This window comes from Trachurus japonicus, chromosome 11 (genome assembly GCF_045865225.1).
Source record: "Trachurus japonicus isolate A0001 chromosome 11, Traja_1.0".
Taxonomy (NCBI): Eukaryota; Metazoa; Chordata; class Actinopteri; order Carangiformes; family Carangidae; genus Trachurus; species Trachurus japonicus.
In genome coordinates this window covers 21,847,904-21,863,487 of record NC_140917.1, presented here as the reverse complement: position 1 = coordinate 21,863,487, position 15,584 = coordinate 21,847,904, and the positions used below count along the sequence as shown (strand labels likewise).

Here is a 15,584-nt window from a genome sequence, read left to right as displayed (position 1 = left end):
TAGGCAGACTGAAGAAGATGACTGTTCATTCCTGACTGTGATGGCACTTGTCTTTGTTACTTGGGCTGCAACCACACACACACACACACACACACACACACACACACACATGTCCACATTGTACACACAGACTAAGAGACGTACCTTAAGTTGGAACAGATATCTGATCTTTATTAAAAAATAACATGACAGGGGAATCTCGGCATAAAGGTTATATTCTCCTCAGGAAAAATGCAATAAAACACTATCTCTCCATTGACAATAATCATCCCCCTTTATGTGTAACATTTCACCCTGCCCTCCCAATGGATGAACACTGCATACATGCTAACTAGTTATAGGAGTCTTTGTGATGCACAGATGTGCCGGAGTTAAATTAAAACAACAGAAGAGACAGTTCATACACAATTGTCATACAAATGATCAGACGAACAAAGAGCATTCCTTACCATCTCTCGCACTTTGCTAACATAGTATTAAACTACTTAAAAATCTAAAACAAGCCTTCATTTGGTCGTTTTAAGGCACATGTTAGAAACCAGTTCCTCCCGGATGTGGATCTGGGATCAGGTTAAAAGCCATTTTATGAAAATAACATGACAAGCTTTAAAAGAGCCTTTTGTTCAGTCACTGGAGGAGCATCAATCTTCTTAAATCTGACATAGGAGTGTCCACGTCAGTGCATAATTTATCCAGCTACCCCACAGGTCCATGAGGTTCATTCAGACATTTTTCATATACAGTTTTCCAATTGTAGTCATAACCTTTTGCACCCGTCTTCATCTTTATACATCAACATACAGTATCTATCTCAGGTAAACGGTTTATCTCAGGTAAAAGGTTAATCTGCTAAAATAATGCTCAGAGAGAGAGAAATCAACACTGTATGGTAGCTGAACAGATCATGTACCAACTCGACTTCCCCCCACCTCAGCACAACCATCTACATCTTCTTTCAGTTCCTTGTTGTCATGGTTACAGAGTAAAGCAACATTACTGCAAGGCCTGACCAGCAGAGCTCAGACTCGGCTCTTCGACATGGTTGACTGATCGGTCCTAAGTGGGCTGCAGCGATCAGTGACCAAAGGGAGGAAGGACACTGTCTTTTAAACAATTAAAACAAGGCAATGATATGTATATGTGTGTGTGTTGTGTGTAAGGTATGTGTGCAGCAAATACAAGGACAGCATGTACTGTGTCTGCCTCTGTTTGTCCGTTTATTGCTCCGCGCCGGTCCTACACTGTGAGCGGTCACAGGTTCTCTCCAGGCTGGTACTGCGGCTCTGTGGCGGTGAAGTAATCTTCAAGGAAGGACTGCAGGTACTCGAACGTGTGCCTCTCATCGGCCTCCCGCCTCCAGCACTGCAGCATCAGTTCATGGAGCGAGGCGGGGCAGCCCGGGGCACAGGGCATCCTGTAGCCCCTCTCCACCTGCTCCAGCACCTCACGGTTGTTCATGCCTAAGGGGTTGAGGGGGGGAGGGGGGCGATGTGGACACAGGAGAGGGTGAGAGGATTCAGAGAACAAAGTGTTGCATTAAAACAACACACACAGGATAAAGAGAAAGTCCAGAAAAATAAATTTAAACAAGAAAATCAAAAATAGGATGCACAGATATGATCAAAACAGTATAACTCCTAATACATTACATTGATTTTATCACTTGCGGTATTTTGTTCACTTAAAATACAGCATAAAAATGTGGAATACATCACAATTTTTGAAAAAGATAAACTTCTGATCTGAAAAACATAATATGAAATGAATAGAAACCATCTATGTACAATAGGACTTTGAGTTTCAAATAACTTTAAGGTCAATGTCTGTGTCAATGACGTTTACAGAGTCAAGGCTTATAAGCACACACAGCAAAATCTGCCTCTGATCATCAGTGTTATCTGTTACAGGAGTCAGTCCATTCAATCTTATGTGTTTCTATTTAAGAATCCTAATCCAATTCATATTGGCTTTTATATTTCTTCTTAGGGTATTTGATCAAACTTACATTATTCTTCTGATCTTAAGTGAGTTGTGATCTTTGATTATACCCGTCATATTTGATCTAATTCATTAGAAGTCTGTCTCATACATTTTATAACAAGATGGTGCCGCTATATTAAACAGGACTCTCCTCTTAAGGAGATTTTTAATCTCAGTAAAGATTTTCCTCATTAAATAAAGTCATATCATTACAATGTAACACACAATAGTTCCCAATTTAAAATGTCTAGAAACAGAATGAGGCAAATCAAGTTCAACATTTAACCCAAAAATTACAAATGATCAGTGTATCAACAACATTTTTCATCCGTTTAGGCCTAAATTCAATCCACTGTGGAGCCATTAAGTTTGTCTCCACGGTTCCAACTACTTTTCCAGATTGTTGTAGTGTAAGAATGAGGCTGATAAAGTAATCACATCCTGGAGGACGTTTGCTGCCAATGACGAGGAACCTGTTACTGCTTGTGAAATGAAAACATACTGAACAAACGGGGGTTTATCCAGTACCTGGGTATGGCACACGTCCCTTGGTGATGAGTTCAGTTAGTAGGATGCCGAAGCTCCAGACATCTGACTTGATGGTAAAGCGTCCATACAGCGCAGCTTCTGGAGCCGTCCACTTGATGGGGAACTTCGCCCCTGAAACCATGGCAACGCAGTGAAGATGCATAATCATATAATTAGGATAGGTTATGTTTAAAAATATAGGCATGGAGGCAGAGGCAGACACTCTTAATCATCACATTGTGTAAGCGTGGCTCTCTTCCTTGGTCTCTCATGCTCACACAAACACACAAACACACACACTCACTCAAAATCACATGTTGTTACCTTGTCTGGCTGTGTACTCGTTGTCCTCGATGAGCCTCGCCAGGCCAAAGTCAGCGATCTTGCACACCAGATTGTCTCCAACAAGGATGTTCGCTGCTCGCAGGTCACGATGGATGTAGTTCATCCTCTCGATGTACGCCATGCCAGCTGCAATCTGCGCACACACACACACACATAGACAAAAAGAAAGACCTCAGATATGTGGCAGCAGCACATTTTTTATTCTAGACAAATTGTCTGGCTTTAGCTCACCTGTGCAGCCATGTCCACCAGCTGAGGCAGCTTCAGGCTTTGTCCCTCTCCGTCCTTCAAGAAGTCCAGCAAACTCCCTGAAAATGAACAAAGTGTAGCATGGTGAGGGGCCGCGTACACCCACGCTGGTCACCACATCTGCTGCCATGTGTTACTGTATGTACCACATGGAGAGTAGATCATGTATCTTTAATCAAAGTCTAACAAGACGTGTGCTTGTAAATTCATACACACAGCCACACACTGCTTTTAATATTTTAGTTTTTTTTCATACTGATTTGATCTTTGAGTGAATTTTTAAGGAATATTTTTCCTGCCCCTAGGCCAACTTCACAGGGGGGGGTCAAAGGTCATCCCCCAAGGTGGTTCCCTGCGATTGGTGGGAATTCTGTGTTTTGCCCAGGAGGGAGGAAGAAAATGCTCCAGCTTTGGTCTTTCAATTTAAAAGTCTCCAAGCGTAGTCACCCTCAGCCAGATTTTTAATGTGCAATGCATTGTTTTTAATGTGCTGTTGAAGATGACTTTTTTGTTTATGTATGTTTGGAATTGAACAGGGCGTCTCGAATGTTTGTAATTTTCTAAAAACAGTTGAAAGTCAGGATTGGAGCCAAATAACATAATTTTTGGTGCAGGCCCAGATCCAGGTGCAGATCTAGGATCGTTTTTTCCCCAGGATTTCATTAGAAAATATTATCTTTGGAAGACATACAGTATTAAAACATATTTTTTGTAAAATATATGAATATTGATTATTCCTATTCTGTAAATATATTATTCTAGTAAATCAACCTTGATGATGTGGTGATACGAACCCTCTCAATAGCAACGTTTCCATCTAACAGCAGGGATTCGCACTGTATTTATAGCATGTCGCAGCCACGACAGTTTACTCAGCCTGATACCTTGGCTCATGAACTCAGTGATAATGTAGATGGGCTCTTCAGAAACGACGGCATAGAGCTGCACCAGCTTGTCATGGCGAAGTCTCTTCATGATTTGAGCCTCCTCCAGGAAGGCCTCGGGGGACATGGTTCCTGGCTTCAGAGTCTTCACTGCTACCTTGGTGGTGCCGTTCCACATGCCTGGCATACAGACAAGGGGGTGTTAATGCACACACGGGACATGGACACACACTCACGCACACACACACACACACCAATTTTTAAGCCATACTGACAAGTGAAAAGCCGTATAAAGTGAACAGGATATACAGCCATTCACTGCATATGCCACGTTACATATATGAGGACACAAACAAGCACACAGATTTATGTTAAAAACACACACGATGCATGCTGTAATGAAGACACACACGGTCAATTTCCTGGTGCATGCAAATGACTGTTATGTTGGGGAGCATGCAGGGTGATGTTAGCAGAGGAGGGTTGGGGGGGGGGATTTACTGGTTTTACATCAATACCAGCAGCACCTGAGCTGCTTCAGCAAGAAACTCTGCTTGGCTCAGAAGTCATGGAAACTCTGCGATGGCTTCAACAAGAGACTGGTCGTACGTGTAACTGTAAATACCATCCTGTGGGAATAATACCTGCTAATATGTGATTTATTGGTAGAAACAAATTGTGCTTGCATAGACCGACATGAATGGCCTGCCACGGCCGACATTAGCAACAATCTTTGTAACAGGACAACAACAGACACTACACACGATGTTGCTGGACAGACAGTTTTCCCTCTGAGCCTGTAGAGGGCGTCAGTCTCACCCATCCACACGTCCCCGAAGCAGCCCTGTCCCAGCTTCTTTTGCATTGCCAGCGTTTCCCTGGGCACCTCCCAAGCGTCCCGGGCAAGGCCCATGGTGAGCGGGGTGGAGTTGGGACAGGGCTTGGTCAGGTAATAACACAGCCCATCATTACAGCCTAATGGTGAAGGAGAGTGGGGGCGAAGGAAGGTGGAGATGTAGGGAAAGGAAATGAAAGAGAAGGAATGTATAGGGAGAGAGGGTGATAAGGGAATGGGGTGTAGTGATGGGTGGAAAGAAAGATGGGAGAAAGGTGGGGAGGGGAGGTGACAAAGAGGTGAGGTGAGATGATGAAACATGCACATGCAAGGGGAGGAGAGGAACAGCTCTACATACCTGGATAGAGAGCACATTTATTCATCAACAGCTGCCTCATAAAGTTTTTTTTATTTTTTACTTTATTGCAAAGGTTTCTGGTCCAGACTGTGGACCGTGTGGCATTTGTTGCAGGTATAAGGAGACACTTTGAACAACACAGACAGATAAACAGGGCTTTAAACAGTGTCTGTTTGTGTCTTCACGCTGGAAATATTTACAGATGTTTGAGTCAACTGAACCAAGACTTAAACATATAATATGTAGCTGCTCTGGTTTTTAATAGTTCTTTATCCAGGTGTGCTCCTGCTGTTACCTTCCCACCTCCCTGCAACAAGTCCTACCCATCCAGACTTCTCCGAACTGGCCGTTGCCCAGTTTCTTAATCAGCTGGAGGGATTCACGGGGAATCTCCCACATATCCTTGGTCTTCACTGATAAGTCAGCCAGCTTAGGCATGCCCCGTTTACAGCTGCCAATCAAACGGCAGCACAGTCCCGCCGCTCTCTCTGAGAGAGAGGAGAGAGACAAGCAGACAGGCGAAGAAAAAAGGAAACATGAGGAAAAGAAAACAGAGCAAATGCAGAGATAAAGAAAGAACAAGACAGGTTGCTTATGCGACTTATGCAACTGACAAGTAAACCAAAAAAAAAAAAAGTTCAAAGACACAAGGAAATTTCAGCCAAGCAAAAATAAACACGTATTCTGAGCGGCAACAACATCACGTAGAGATACAGAAGAAGACAACACAGCTGGTGAGAACAATATCACCTGCCCAGAGCTCTGAGGCTGCTCATGAGGGCGGCGTCATGGGAAATGCACACACTGCAGAGTGTTGGTTATATGAACACAGGCCACTAGGGGGCAGATTTACACTGACAGCGCACAGAGGAAGTTGAGGGTGTGAACCCTGCTTTCCCGACACAAACCAGGCTTCAAAGGTCACTAACAGTCAGCGGTAGAAGAAGTATTAAAATCCTCCAGTAAAACAGTAAAAGCTCTGAATTCAGATCTTAATTAGGTTGAAGCACAGATGTATTACCAGCAAAATATACATCACAAGTAAAAACGCTCAAGAAGAATCCCTCTGATTTTTACATAAATATCACACTAGTAGGTTATCATTGCTAATGTATTAACATACAAAGAGCATTATAACATCATAGGTGGTTATTTCTACTAACAATCAATATTATTTTACAAGCTGTACGTAAATATACTGTATGTATGTAACCTCAGATGTCAAATAAATGCACTAAAAAACACTGTATTTACGAGTTAATGCCCTGACATTGCATCACTGGCAACAGTGTCATTATGAATCAAGTAGACACAGATTTTGATTATTTAGTGAAGACTGAAGGTTTTGTTTCAATACGCATGGAAACAGGAGCTTGGTTTCCACACTGAAAAGCAGAAAAAAGACGACGAACTGGCAAATGTGTTGATGTGTGTCACCTGTGTAGTGCTCTACCAGCTGCTGGACAGTGTCAAACTGTGATCTTGTGGTGATGTAGTAGCCACCATTGTCCAGTTTGCGGATCTTGTAATGCTTAACGTGTTCTCCCTTGTTGTCGTCCCAGTCACGGATAGAAAGAGAGTAAGCACCTGGAGAGAGAGAGAGGGAAGGTGAGGACAAAGAGACGCAGTGCGAGGTAGGAGTGTGAGATCAAAGGAGAGAAAAAAAGAATTATTTGGAGCATTACGTCTAAAAGAGACAGAAAGTGTGAGTGTGTGTGTGGTCTCTTTACCCTTGGTGGTCTCACTCTCTCGTATGAGAAAAGTTCCCCTCTGGTTGCCATGGCCCAGCAGCTGTCTCTCCGCATCCTTCCTCCCCATCTTCCCAAAATACCACCTGTCACCATGACAACAACACATAGGTCACCACAGCAACCGTACACATCTTGGCCTTTGGCCTCAGACTCTCTTATCATAAACTATTAGTACTACTTATAGATCTACAGGTAGCTGTCACGACTGTGTGTGTGTGTGTGTGTGTGTGTGTGTGTGTGTGTGTGTGTGTGTGTGTGTGTGTGTGTGTGTGTGTGTGTGTGTGTGTGTGTGTGTGTGTGTGTGTGTGTGTGTGTGTGTGTGTGTACTCACTCCTCAGCCTGTATGGAGTCAACAGGAGCTACGTAGTTGGAGGGGATGTAACCTGAGTTGCCAGTGTCCAAAGACCGAGCTTCCCACCAGTCGCCCTCGCTGCCAAATCCCACACAAAACAGCAATTAACTCGTAGAGATACAATACATATATCATATTTTTTAACAAGAGAAATTATTATTATTATGAAACATGACAGTATACAATCCTTTATTTATCCTTCCTTGAGTGTAACATATGTAGAATATACGGTATATGTGCTTTTAACTGTCACCGGTCTTACTTCTAAAAATAATGGCATAATCTCTATACAACAAAGCAGCTTTTTCATCAAGCAGATGTTTATCTACATAAAACTAGAGAGCAGGAAAGGGTGCCTTGATGAAAAAGACGATAATGAGCAGATGTGTGAACTTGTCTGAAAGACATTAGAGGACCCTGGCAGCAGAGCCGGTTTTAAACATCATCACTGAAAGTTATTTTAGATTTCTCGAGAATGACAAGAACATTTTTCAAGACTATAAGCTTGTCAACATCATTAGCAGAAGTTGAAACCCCTGACAGTTCACTGTCTTAATGGATGGCATTTAATAGCAGCCTGTGGCATTTAATGTATACGAGCTAAATTAATTACCTTTTGGGAGTAATAGCTGATCTTACTGAATACATTTACACTGATCACATATAGTTACGGTTCATTTTTCACCTGTTGATGCATGATGTCAGATTTTTTTAATGCAATCCTACGAGGGTTGTTTTCCCTACAAATAACATTTGTTATTGATAATTAAATCCAGTTAGATTTGTGTGTTTTTTTTACTCACGTATTGTTAATGATCTGAAATTTCTCTCCTTTCTGGAAGGTGAGGTCATCTTCAGTGCGAGCATCATAGTCATAAAGAGCTATAAAGAGGGTGACTCCACCTCCTGTACACAAGTTCATACAAGGGCACACAGAAAGAAACAAACACACACAGACAGACAACATGTCTCCAGTTACACTCCTGCTCATGATGGTGAAATTCAACAACCTTCGTTTTTCATCTTCATTTTTACCGATTTAAAGGTTAAACAAGCAACAAGACGGTGGATCAGTGATTACAAACTCATGCTGTGCAGTCAGATACTGTTAAAAATCCTTTTACTTTTGTTATTTAAATTCTAGTGGAGATCCAAACATTTCCAAAGATGCAAATATATCCAGCTGAATTTTGGAGAGATGGTATGTAAAAACCTCCTAAAGACATCTACAGTACATGTACATGTGTATTCCCATCCACTTCATGAATTTGTGCATCAAAACAAAAAGTATAGTGTTGAATCTGAAAATATGAACATCATACATCTTCGAAGAGTCAGTGTGGAATAATATGATTTTCCCATTCATCAGGAAAAATTAGGTTAAATGGTTACTAATGTATTAGAATAACATAACGTTTTATTTGGTTCCAACATTCACATGTTATATTTGGTTTGATGATGAATATGGCATATTTTCTGATAAAGGTTGATTCAATTTATTATTAATGACCTAAATGTACCTGTAGGCCACCTTGTACTGTTTACTTTCTGGAATCTCAGTAATATCATGAGTTGGTTTTAGCCCACACACACACACACACACACACACACTGATGCACATCTACACACACACACACACACATACACACGCTAGGAATCGTACCTCCAGGCCGTTGGTGTGTGTTGGTGCTGGGGAAGATGCTGCCGCCTGAGAAGCCCGTGTTGTTGAAGTCTGGGATGGTGTGAGTGGGGTCGGGACAGTAACGGCCCTGATTCAAGGCTGTGGACAATCCTCCATCTGCGTTGCTAGGAGACAGATCTGGAACGTCTATTGCTGCTGTTGTTACTGCTGCTTTGCCGGACTTTTTCTGCTTGCAACAGGCACACCCCATAATAACCAGCACGGAGACGGCGTCTGTGAAAGAAGAGTTGAAGCAACAGATGTGAGTTTTTCTAGATTCTTCTTTAATTAATCGCTGCTTGATGCCACAGAATTGTAATTCAATCTGTGAGCAGTTCATAAAATCTTTTTTTTATTTTTTATTCTGGCATATGTATAATAATCCATAGCAACAATGTGCCTGCTTAGAATAATAATAAGAAGCAATATACATAACCATAATTAAAAGTCTATTTGTATACCCTAACTCATAGTCCCTTGTCTGTGTCACGCCCTGATGAGCGCATACATCGTACCTTTCCCATAATGCAACTTGATTTCATATGACCCTGCCAGCCTAGTAAACACCCACAACTTTCAAACTGCACATCTACGGTTTTGTAACCCACGCTATTTGTCATAAATGTTGCCGTCTCAAGCCCAAGCCACAGAAGACATTGCACACTCATAGCGACTAATAAACTGAAGATCATCATTGAGTTACATTTGTTACCATGGTAGTTTAAGTTAATCAGTTAATTACAATATCACTTCTTATCAAAAAATATTAAGGCAGAAACAAGACTCCAGTGGATTATCATAAGTTTCAATATGAGAAATAAGTCAATTTTCACGTATCTGTGGGTTATCAATTTCCTCTGATTCTGTTCTACGTGAGTGAAACACCAAGACTTCAAAGACCGGCTGGTGGAAAGTGAAAGCAACACACACACATTAACCAAACACAGAGGGCAACATGTTACAAGAACTGTGGAGAGAGAGAAGTGACAAACTTTAAATATAATTTTAACTTCCCTGAGGCGGAGGAGGGGGGAAGGGTGGCAGTTGAAGGTAAGTAACTTTTAACTTTTTTCTCACCTGATGTCTTCCTCTGTCAGATCATCTGTCAATCACCATCGCCACTGGAAAAAAAAAAGGAGGGAAAGAGAGGATGAAGGTGAGTGACAAGGAGTGGCACGAGAGAGCAGGGCATAGGAAGGATGAGTGGCAGAGAACCAGAGGAAGAAGAGGTGGGGGAGAATGAGAGAGAGCGGTAAAGCGTGAATAAAGAGACATGTGAAGGGAGAGTCAGAGACAGCTCGATATAAGGGCAGAGAGACGTGAGGTTAGCCACTTCCCTTTTTGCAGAGAAGTTTGAAGAGGACGACCCAGTCATTATCTGTGGTCAACAGTTGTGTGTACGTATGTGTATGATCAAGTGCATGCATGCATGCGTGTATGCGTGTGTGTGTGTGTGTGTATGTATGCGTGTACCTCTTTCGGTTTGTGGTGAAGTGGACTATTAATACCTGGACAGCTGTGACAAAGTGATAGCTCACTGATGATATGAAATGTGTTTCACAAAGATGACTGTCGATGTGAACACATATACAGTACGCAATCCTGACTTCCAGTTTTGAGAGAACCACATTGTTTCAATAGGTTGCGTGTTTACAAAGCAAAACCTGGTGCCAACATGAAGAGGAGGTAACAAACAGAGAAGACGGGAACATACTTTTGTGTGTTTTTTGTAACATTGCCGCAGGACAACCTGAATACCCACTGTTATGCCCCTTGCAAGCTGATTACAGCTTAGTTTAGCTTATCTTAGTCGATTTTGTCTTAAATTAGCTCATCTTATCTTCACAAAGGGATTGTGAAATCCAGGACTTTTGCACCATGACCGTTGTGAGCGAGTGTATTTTGTGAGGTGTACCTAATAAAGTGGCAACTAAGTATAGAGTGGCCCTAGGACGCAAACTGGCAACTTTTCAGGCTGACTAAACTCCAGACTGCGGCCTCCCCACCTACTGAGGAATGCGAGGGAAGTCACACACAGGAAGAACAATACAGGTTATGGCAGCAAGCGACAAGAAAACTAAAGTTATTCATGTTCATTATGAAAAACACCAAGCTCCCAAAGAACAGCGCCAGGTTTGGCCAAGCTGCGCCACAAATTCCCCGAAATTCCTCACAGGCCGTAAAGCAACAACAGCTATTACGAGCCCGAAAGAGTGTGTTGTGTGTGAGTAAAATATGCAAAAATCTGTAAGTATGCACGCACGCATACACTCATTCACTATCAGGTCAGCCATCAGGAGAGCTACAGGAAGTTAGCCCTGTTAGAGTTTCCTGTCCACCCCTCTGATGGCTCCCCCCTTTTCCTGGAAACTGAGGACAGAGTCCATCCACACACACACACACACACACACACACACACACACACACTGAGCAGCTGCAGTTCCACAAATCTCTCTCTCACACACACACACACACACACACAGCTCTCCGTGGCTGTTTTTCCCTACTCCTCCTGGCCCACACCTCTCCAACAATAACCTTTCATATTCCCTCCATTCACCTTTCAACTGGTAACTTCTTTCTCTTTCTGACAAACCACAAAAAGGAGAAGTGACATGGGACGTTAGAGAGGCCTCTTCCCTTTCATCTCCATATTGCCGCTGCTTTCTCGCTCATCTCTGGTGCCTTTTCTAAGGTTGGCAGACGAACACAGACAGGATTGGCACAAAATCAGGGATATGTATTCTCTCACACACACACACACACACACACACACACAGGCACACACACACACAGGCACACACACACACACACACACACACACACACACACACACACACACAGGCACACACACAGGCACACTGGGGAATGTTCAAGTAGCGGCCGTACAGTCATTTTTCTCTGTTGAGTTCCTGTTTACTTGGTCTCATCTGTCTTCCTCTTTGTGAGCAGAAGCTATTATAATTAATAAATAGCACCTGACCAGGGGTGTTTGTATGTAAAAGAAACACCACCATCATAGAACTCTATTTGTCCCTAAAGTTACTTAAACTATTATTTTTCAATCAGTCCTAAACATTTGAGGAACTAGAACAAAGTGTGGGTGTATGTGAGTGCGTGTCGTAGTGGTGATAGACAGTAGACTGGGGGTTGCACACTCATACCGCGTATTTATCTGTGCCTTTGAGGTGTGTATAAAAAGAGTTTGCATGGGTAGGCAATGCTTAAGTGGTTAAAGCAGACAGTTAAAGAGCAGTCCGCGTTCCTCTTTGTCTCTTGAGATTAAGCAATGAAGACAAGACATATTATCAAGACAAACACACCATGTAATATTCTGGAAATGTATCATTTATCACTCATTAAGTGACTAAGAAAGACAATAAAAGGCGGCTTTTCACCTTCGTCATTGCAACAGGTGAACTGTATATGATGTTACAACAAGATGACACAGTATTTCTCATTAATGTAACCGTCATTAAAGATTGCGTCCATTTCCTAATGATTTACACCACAAATTGCATTTCTACTACGACAGCCACTACCCTGGCAGATTCCTTATCTAAAAACTGTGTCATGCTTACAAAAAAAAAAGAATAATTAGAATATTTTGTGAAACAGAACCCACTTCCTTTGGTGGGGAGAAGTGTGGTAATATTTGGTGATAAGAACACGAAAGACAGTTTCCTAATTCACTGTCCGTCTCCAGAAAGGCTTGATTAAAAGTCTTGCATTCAACTTACGTAAAAGTATAGAAGTATTTAAACTTACATAAATAGGACTCGTAATGCAAAACGGCCTTCTTTATATTACTAAGTCACTGGACCATAATAATACAGGCATTTGCATGCAAGCAGCACTAATGCTGTGGTTGGCAACGGTGGAGCTAATTTGAACCATAGGCCTATTTCAAACTGATCTTCAGTTTCATCGTTCACTATCATTTTTTGCTTCTACGTAAGATCTCAATCTAAAAAAGTAACTGATGAAGATAGTTAGTAACTAGTGTGGTAGAAGTAGTATAACTGAATATATATGAGTAAAGAAGTCTCAAGTATAAGTACCAGTAGCAAATATACTTCCCACAATTGTAGAAAAGTAATTTTATGTGTATTTGTGCACTGAACAAATTACGGGAAGTAAACATTTTTACCCTGCATTAACATATATTCAGTGTAGCTGTTATGAAATCACAATAGCATCACCCTCCACCGTCACACTCGCAAACATCCAGATCCAAATGACACACCCTTTCCTGCACGGTGGACTGCAGATAAGCTGCTCCCAGCGGGGAGCTCACCATGGGAACACAGGGCAACACAAACAGCTGTTCAGATCTGTGGAGTTTTTGTAGTTTTTACACCACTTCTGTGCTCAGCTCTGACTTTCTCCAATCTTCCTCCTCCTCTTATTTTCATGTTACTCCAGTGCTTTTTCTCACCTCTCCTTCTCCCCGACCCTCTCCCTTGTTAGCAGGAAGCCCAACAGGATGCAGAGTGTGAGTGGGGCAGGAATGATAGGACAATGGGAAGCCGGCTGTCACCGAACCCTCACACGCATAACACATACTCATAGTTGTGTTATACGCACTAACCGAAAGGAGAGGGAGACGGCACTGGTGGAGGGCGGAGGGAGGCAAATGGAAAAGTAAGGTGTCTCGGTCATTGGGACGTCCTGTTTCCACATGAAGTCATCACTTCCTTTTGATAGGGAGGACAGAGGTGGCTTGTTGGAAAGCATACGTGAACATTTAGTCAGTTTCTGAGATTAAACTATCGGATCTTGCGTATTAAGCTCAGGGGTCACCCAAAAATGGTGAGAAGTCTTTCTCAGGTCATGCTCATGGCAGAAGATCTCCCCCATCAACAAAACAAATTCAGCTGACGACCTCCACCCAGCTGTGTCCAGAGGTTCTAACATCAGGCAGAGCTGGGAGAGACAATTTCGTAATTCAGTGTCCATCCTGCATTCAATTTATGTAAAAGTATAGAAGTATTATCAACAAAAATGTCTTTAAACTCCCAAAAGTAGGACTCGTTATGCAAAACGGCCTTCTTTGTATTACTAAGTCATTGGACCATAATAATACAGGGAAGAATGTAACGTCCATTTCAATCCCCCCGCCCCCCCCAACTAAAAAATATATCCACACCCCCTTCCTTCCTGCCTGCCTAACCCCGAGGCTAAAGACAGGAACTGACCTCGTAAAGAAACAGGAAGTGATGAAGTACGGCCTTGGACGGTCTAATCGTGCTTTTCCCCATCCGACCCTCAAAATTCCACGACAACTCCTTCACCACAGACTCACAACACCTTTTCACTGTCATGAAACAAAAGGTTTAGAGGTGGAGGTGTGATTATGCAACCCCCCCACCCCTCCACCCATCTACCCACCTACCCTATAATTGTCAGAGAATATCCACCTGCACCAATCAGAACATGTTAAGGCCACAGAAACAGCTCAGATAAATGGACATGCTAAGGAAACATGTGGCCCTGCCTTTTCCTCAAGGTGGTTTCCTGCAGGCATCTTGCCAAATAAATCTGTTATTTTCCGAAGGAATATGCTGCTTCTGAAGAAAATACAATCTGACGGACAGAAGGCGTTAATCCTAAAAGATCAATCTGAGAATATACTGTATGTCAAAGAATTAGAGACAAGCAGCACACTCGGTCGATCCAAGATGATGCTGACACAGCTGACACAAATCCAGATGGTTATTGTTTGACCATTTGACCTTTCTGAATTAACACTAAATACTCTTGTTATGTCGTCTATATCTGGGTCTTTCATAGGAAGGGAATAAAGTGGTGTCTAAAGTCTCTGGTGAAGTCCACTCTTTCAGTGCAGCAATGTTTGCAGTATGATATCTAAACACCATCCTCTGTGGCATCTGTAAAGCAGAAGAGTGGACGTGCTGGTGGCTGCTCTAAAATATTTCTCACAGGCAAACTTCCTTTAATTTATAACAGTGAGAACTCCAGAGTTACCCAATTTTAACAAAACTAAACTTAAAGTTTCGGCAGTGGTAGTGGTGGGCTGCTGAAAATAGGCTTCACACCCAGGGTGTGTTTGGTGTGTTCAATGTTCTTGAGTTAACTAACTACCAAGTCAGTTATTCTCAGTCGTTTAGATATGTGAAGCATAAGCAGCTTCCTCCACCAATAAACAACAATGACAACGTTGAAGTAAACAAATACACAAATGTTTAAGTTGAACTACACCTGCAGAGGCTATTTCATTTATCGTTTTTCCCACAGCTGCTGTTAAATCATAAGCTCCTCTAAGACAACAAACCATGACACAATTAATTGACTGATTAACATTTCACCAACATGTTCATGATAAACACAGCGGGACATACCCAACACAGAACTCGTCGTTATTCCGGGTGAGCGGCGCAGGGACGGAGCTGAGTGTCAGCGGTGTCCGGAGGCTCGCGGGACAGAGAAGCCGCGCGCTGCCGCAGCTGATGGGCTGAGCGAGGGAAATGAACGGTGAGAGTGCGCGCGCTTCGCCCGGAAGACTTGGGGAACGGACTTCACGCGCAAGGTCCACCCCAGACGAACGCGCACGCGCGTGCAGTGGGCAGCTGAGAAACGGTCCGTGAAATTCAACAGAAA

At 42.6% G+C, this 15,584-nt stretch overlaps 1 protein-coding gene across 5 annotated transcripts; it reads right to left on the bottom strand.

Moving 5' to 3' along the window:
• Positions 1 to 150: 150 nt before the first annotated feature.
• yrk (Yes-related kinase) lies at positions 151 to 15,457 on the bottom strand. 5 transcript variants are annotated; one of them, XM_085791809.1, is made up of 14 exons: positions 15,326 to 15,451; positions 10,041 to 10,084; positions 8,946 to 9,197; positions 8,086 to 8,188; positions 7,262 to 7,360; positions 6,910 to 7,013; positions 6,617 to 6,766; positions 5,503 to 5,667; positions 4,806 to 4,961; positions 3,987 to 4,166; positions 3,085 to 3,161; positions 2,833 to 2,986; positions 2,509 to 2,640; positions 177 to 1,460 (listed from the first exon to the last, which is right to left on the bottom strand). In XM_085791809.1, the coding sequence occupies exons 3-14, from the start codon at positions 9,172 to 9,174 to the stop codon at positions 1,252 to 1,254; spliced, it is 1,758 nt and encodes a 585-aa protein (XP_085647935.1). In that variant the 5' UTR covers positions 9,175 to 9,197; positions 10,041 to 10,084; positions 15,326 to 15,451; the 3' UTR covers positions 177 to 1,251. The 5 variants fall into 5 exon arrangements, with proteins under 5 accessions (XP_085647931.1, XP_085647933.1, XP_085647932.1 ...); XM_085791805.1 differs by lacking the exon at positions 4,806 to 4,961 and having other exon boundaries at positions 151 to 1,460; positions 15,326 to 15,457; XM_085791807.1 differs by lacking the exon at positions 5,503 to 5,667 and having other exon boundaries at positions 151 to 1,460; positions 15,326 to 15,457.
• Between the last annotated feature and the right edge of the window lie 127 nt (positions 15,458 to 15,584).

What these genes read in the sequence shown, in the direction of transcription:
- yrk (XM_085791809.1), bottom strand. Translation starts at nt 9,174, where the DNA reads ATGGGGTGTGCCTGTTGCAAGCAGAAAAAGTCCGGCAAAGCAGCAGTA. An exon ending in AGAGAGTGAGACCACCAAGG is followed by an intron (nt 6,767 to 6,909) that starts GTAAAGAGACCA and finishes CTCTCTCTCCAG; the next exon opens with GTGCTTACTCTCTTTCTATC. An exon ending in CTTCGGGGACGTGTGGATGG is followed by an intron (nt 4,167 to 4,805) that starts GTGAGACTGACG and finishes TCTGTATGCCAG; the next exon opens with GCATGTGGAACGGCACCACC.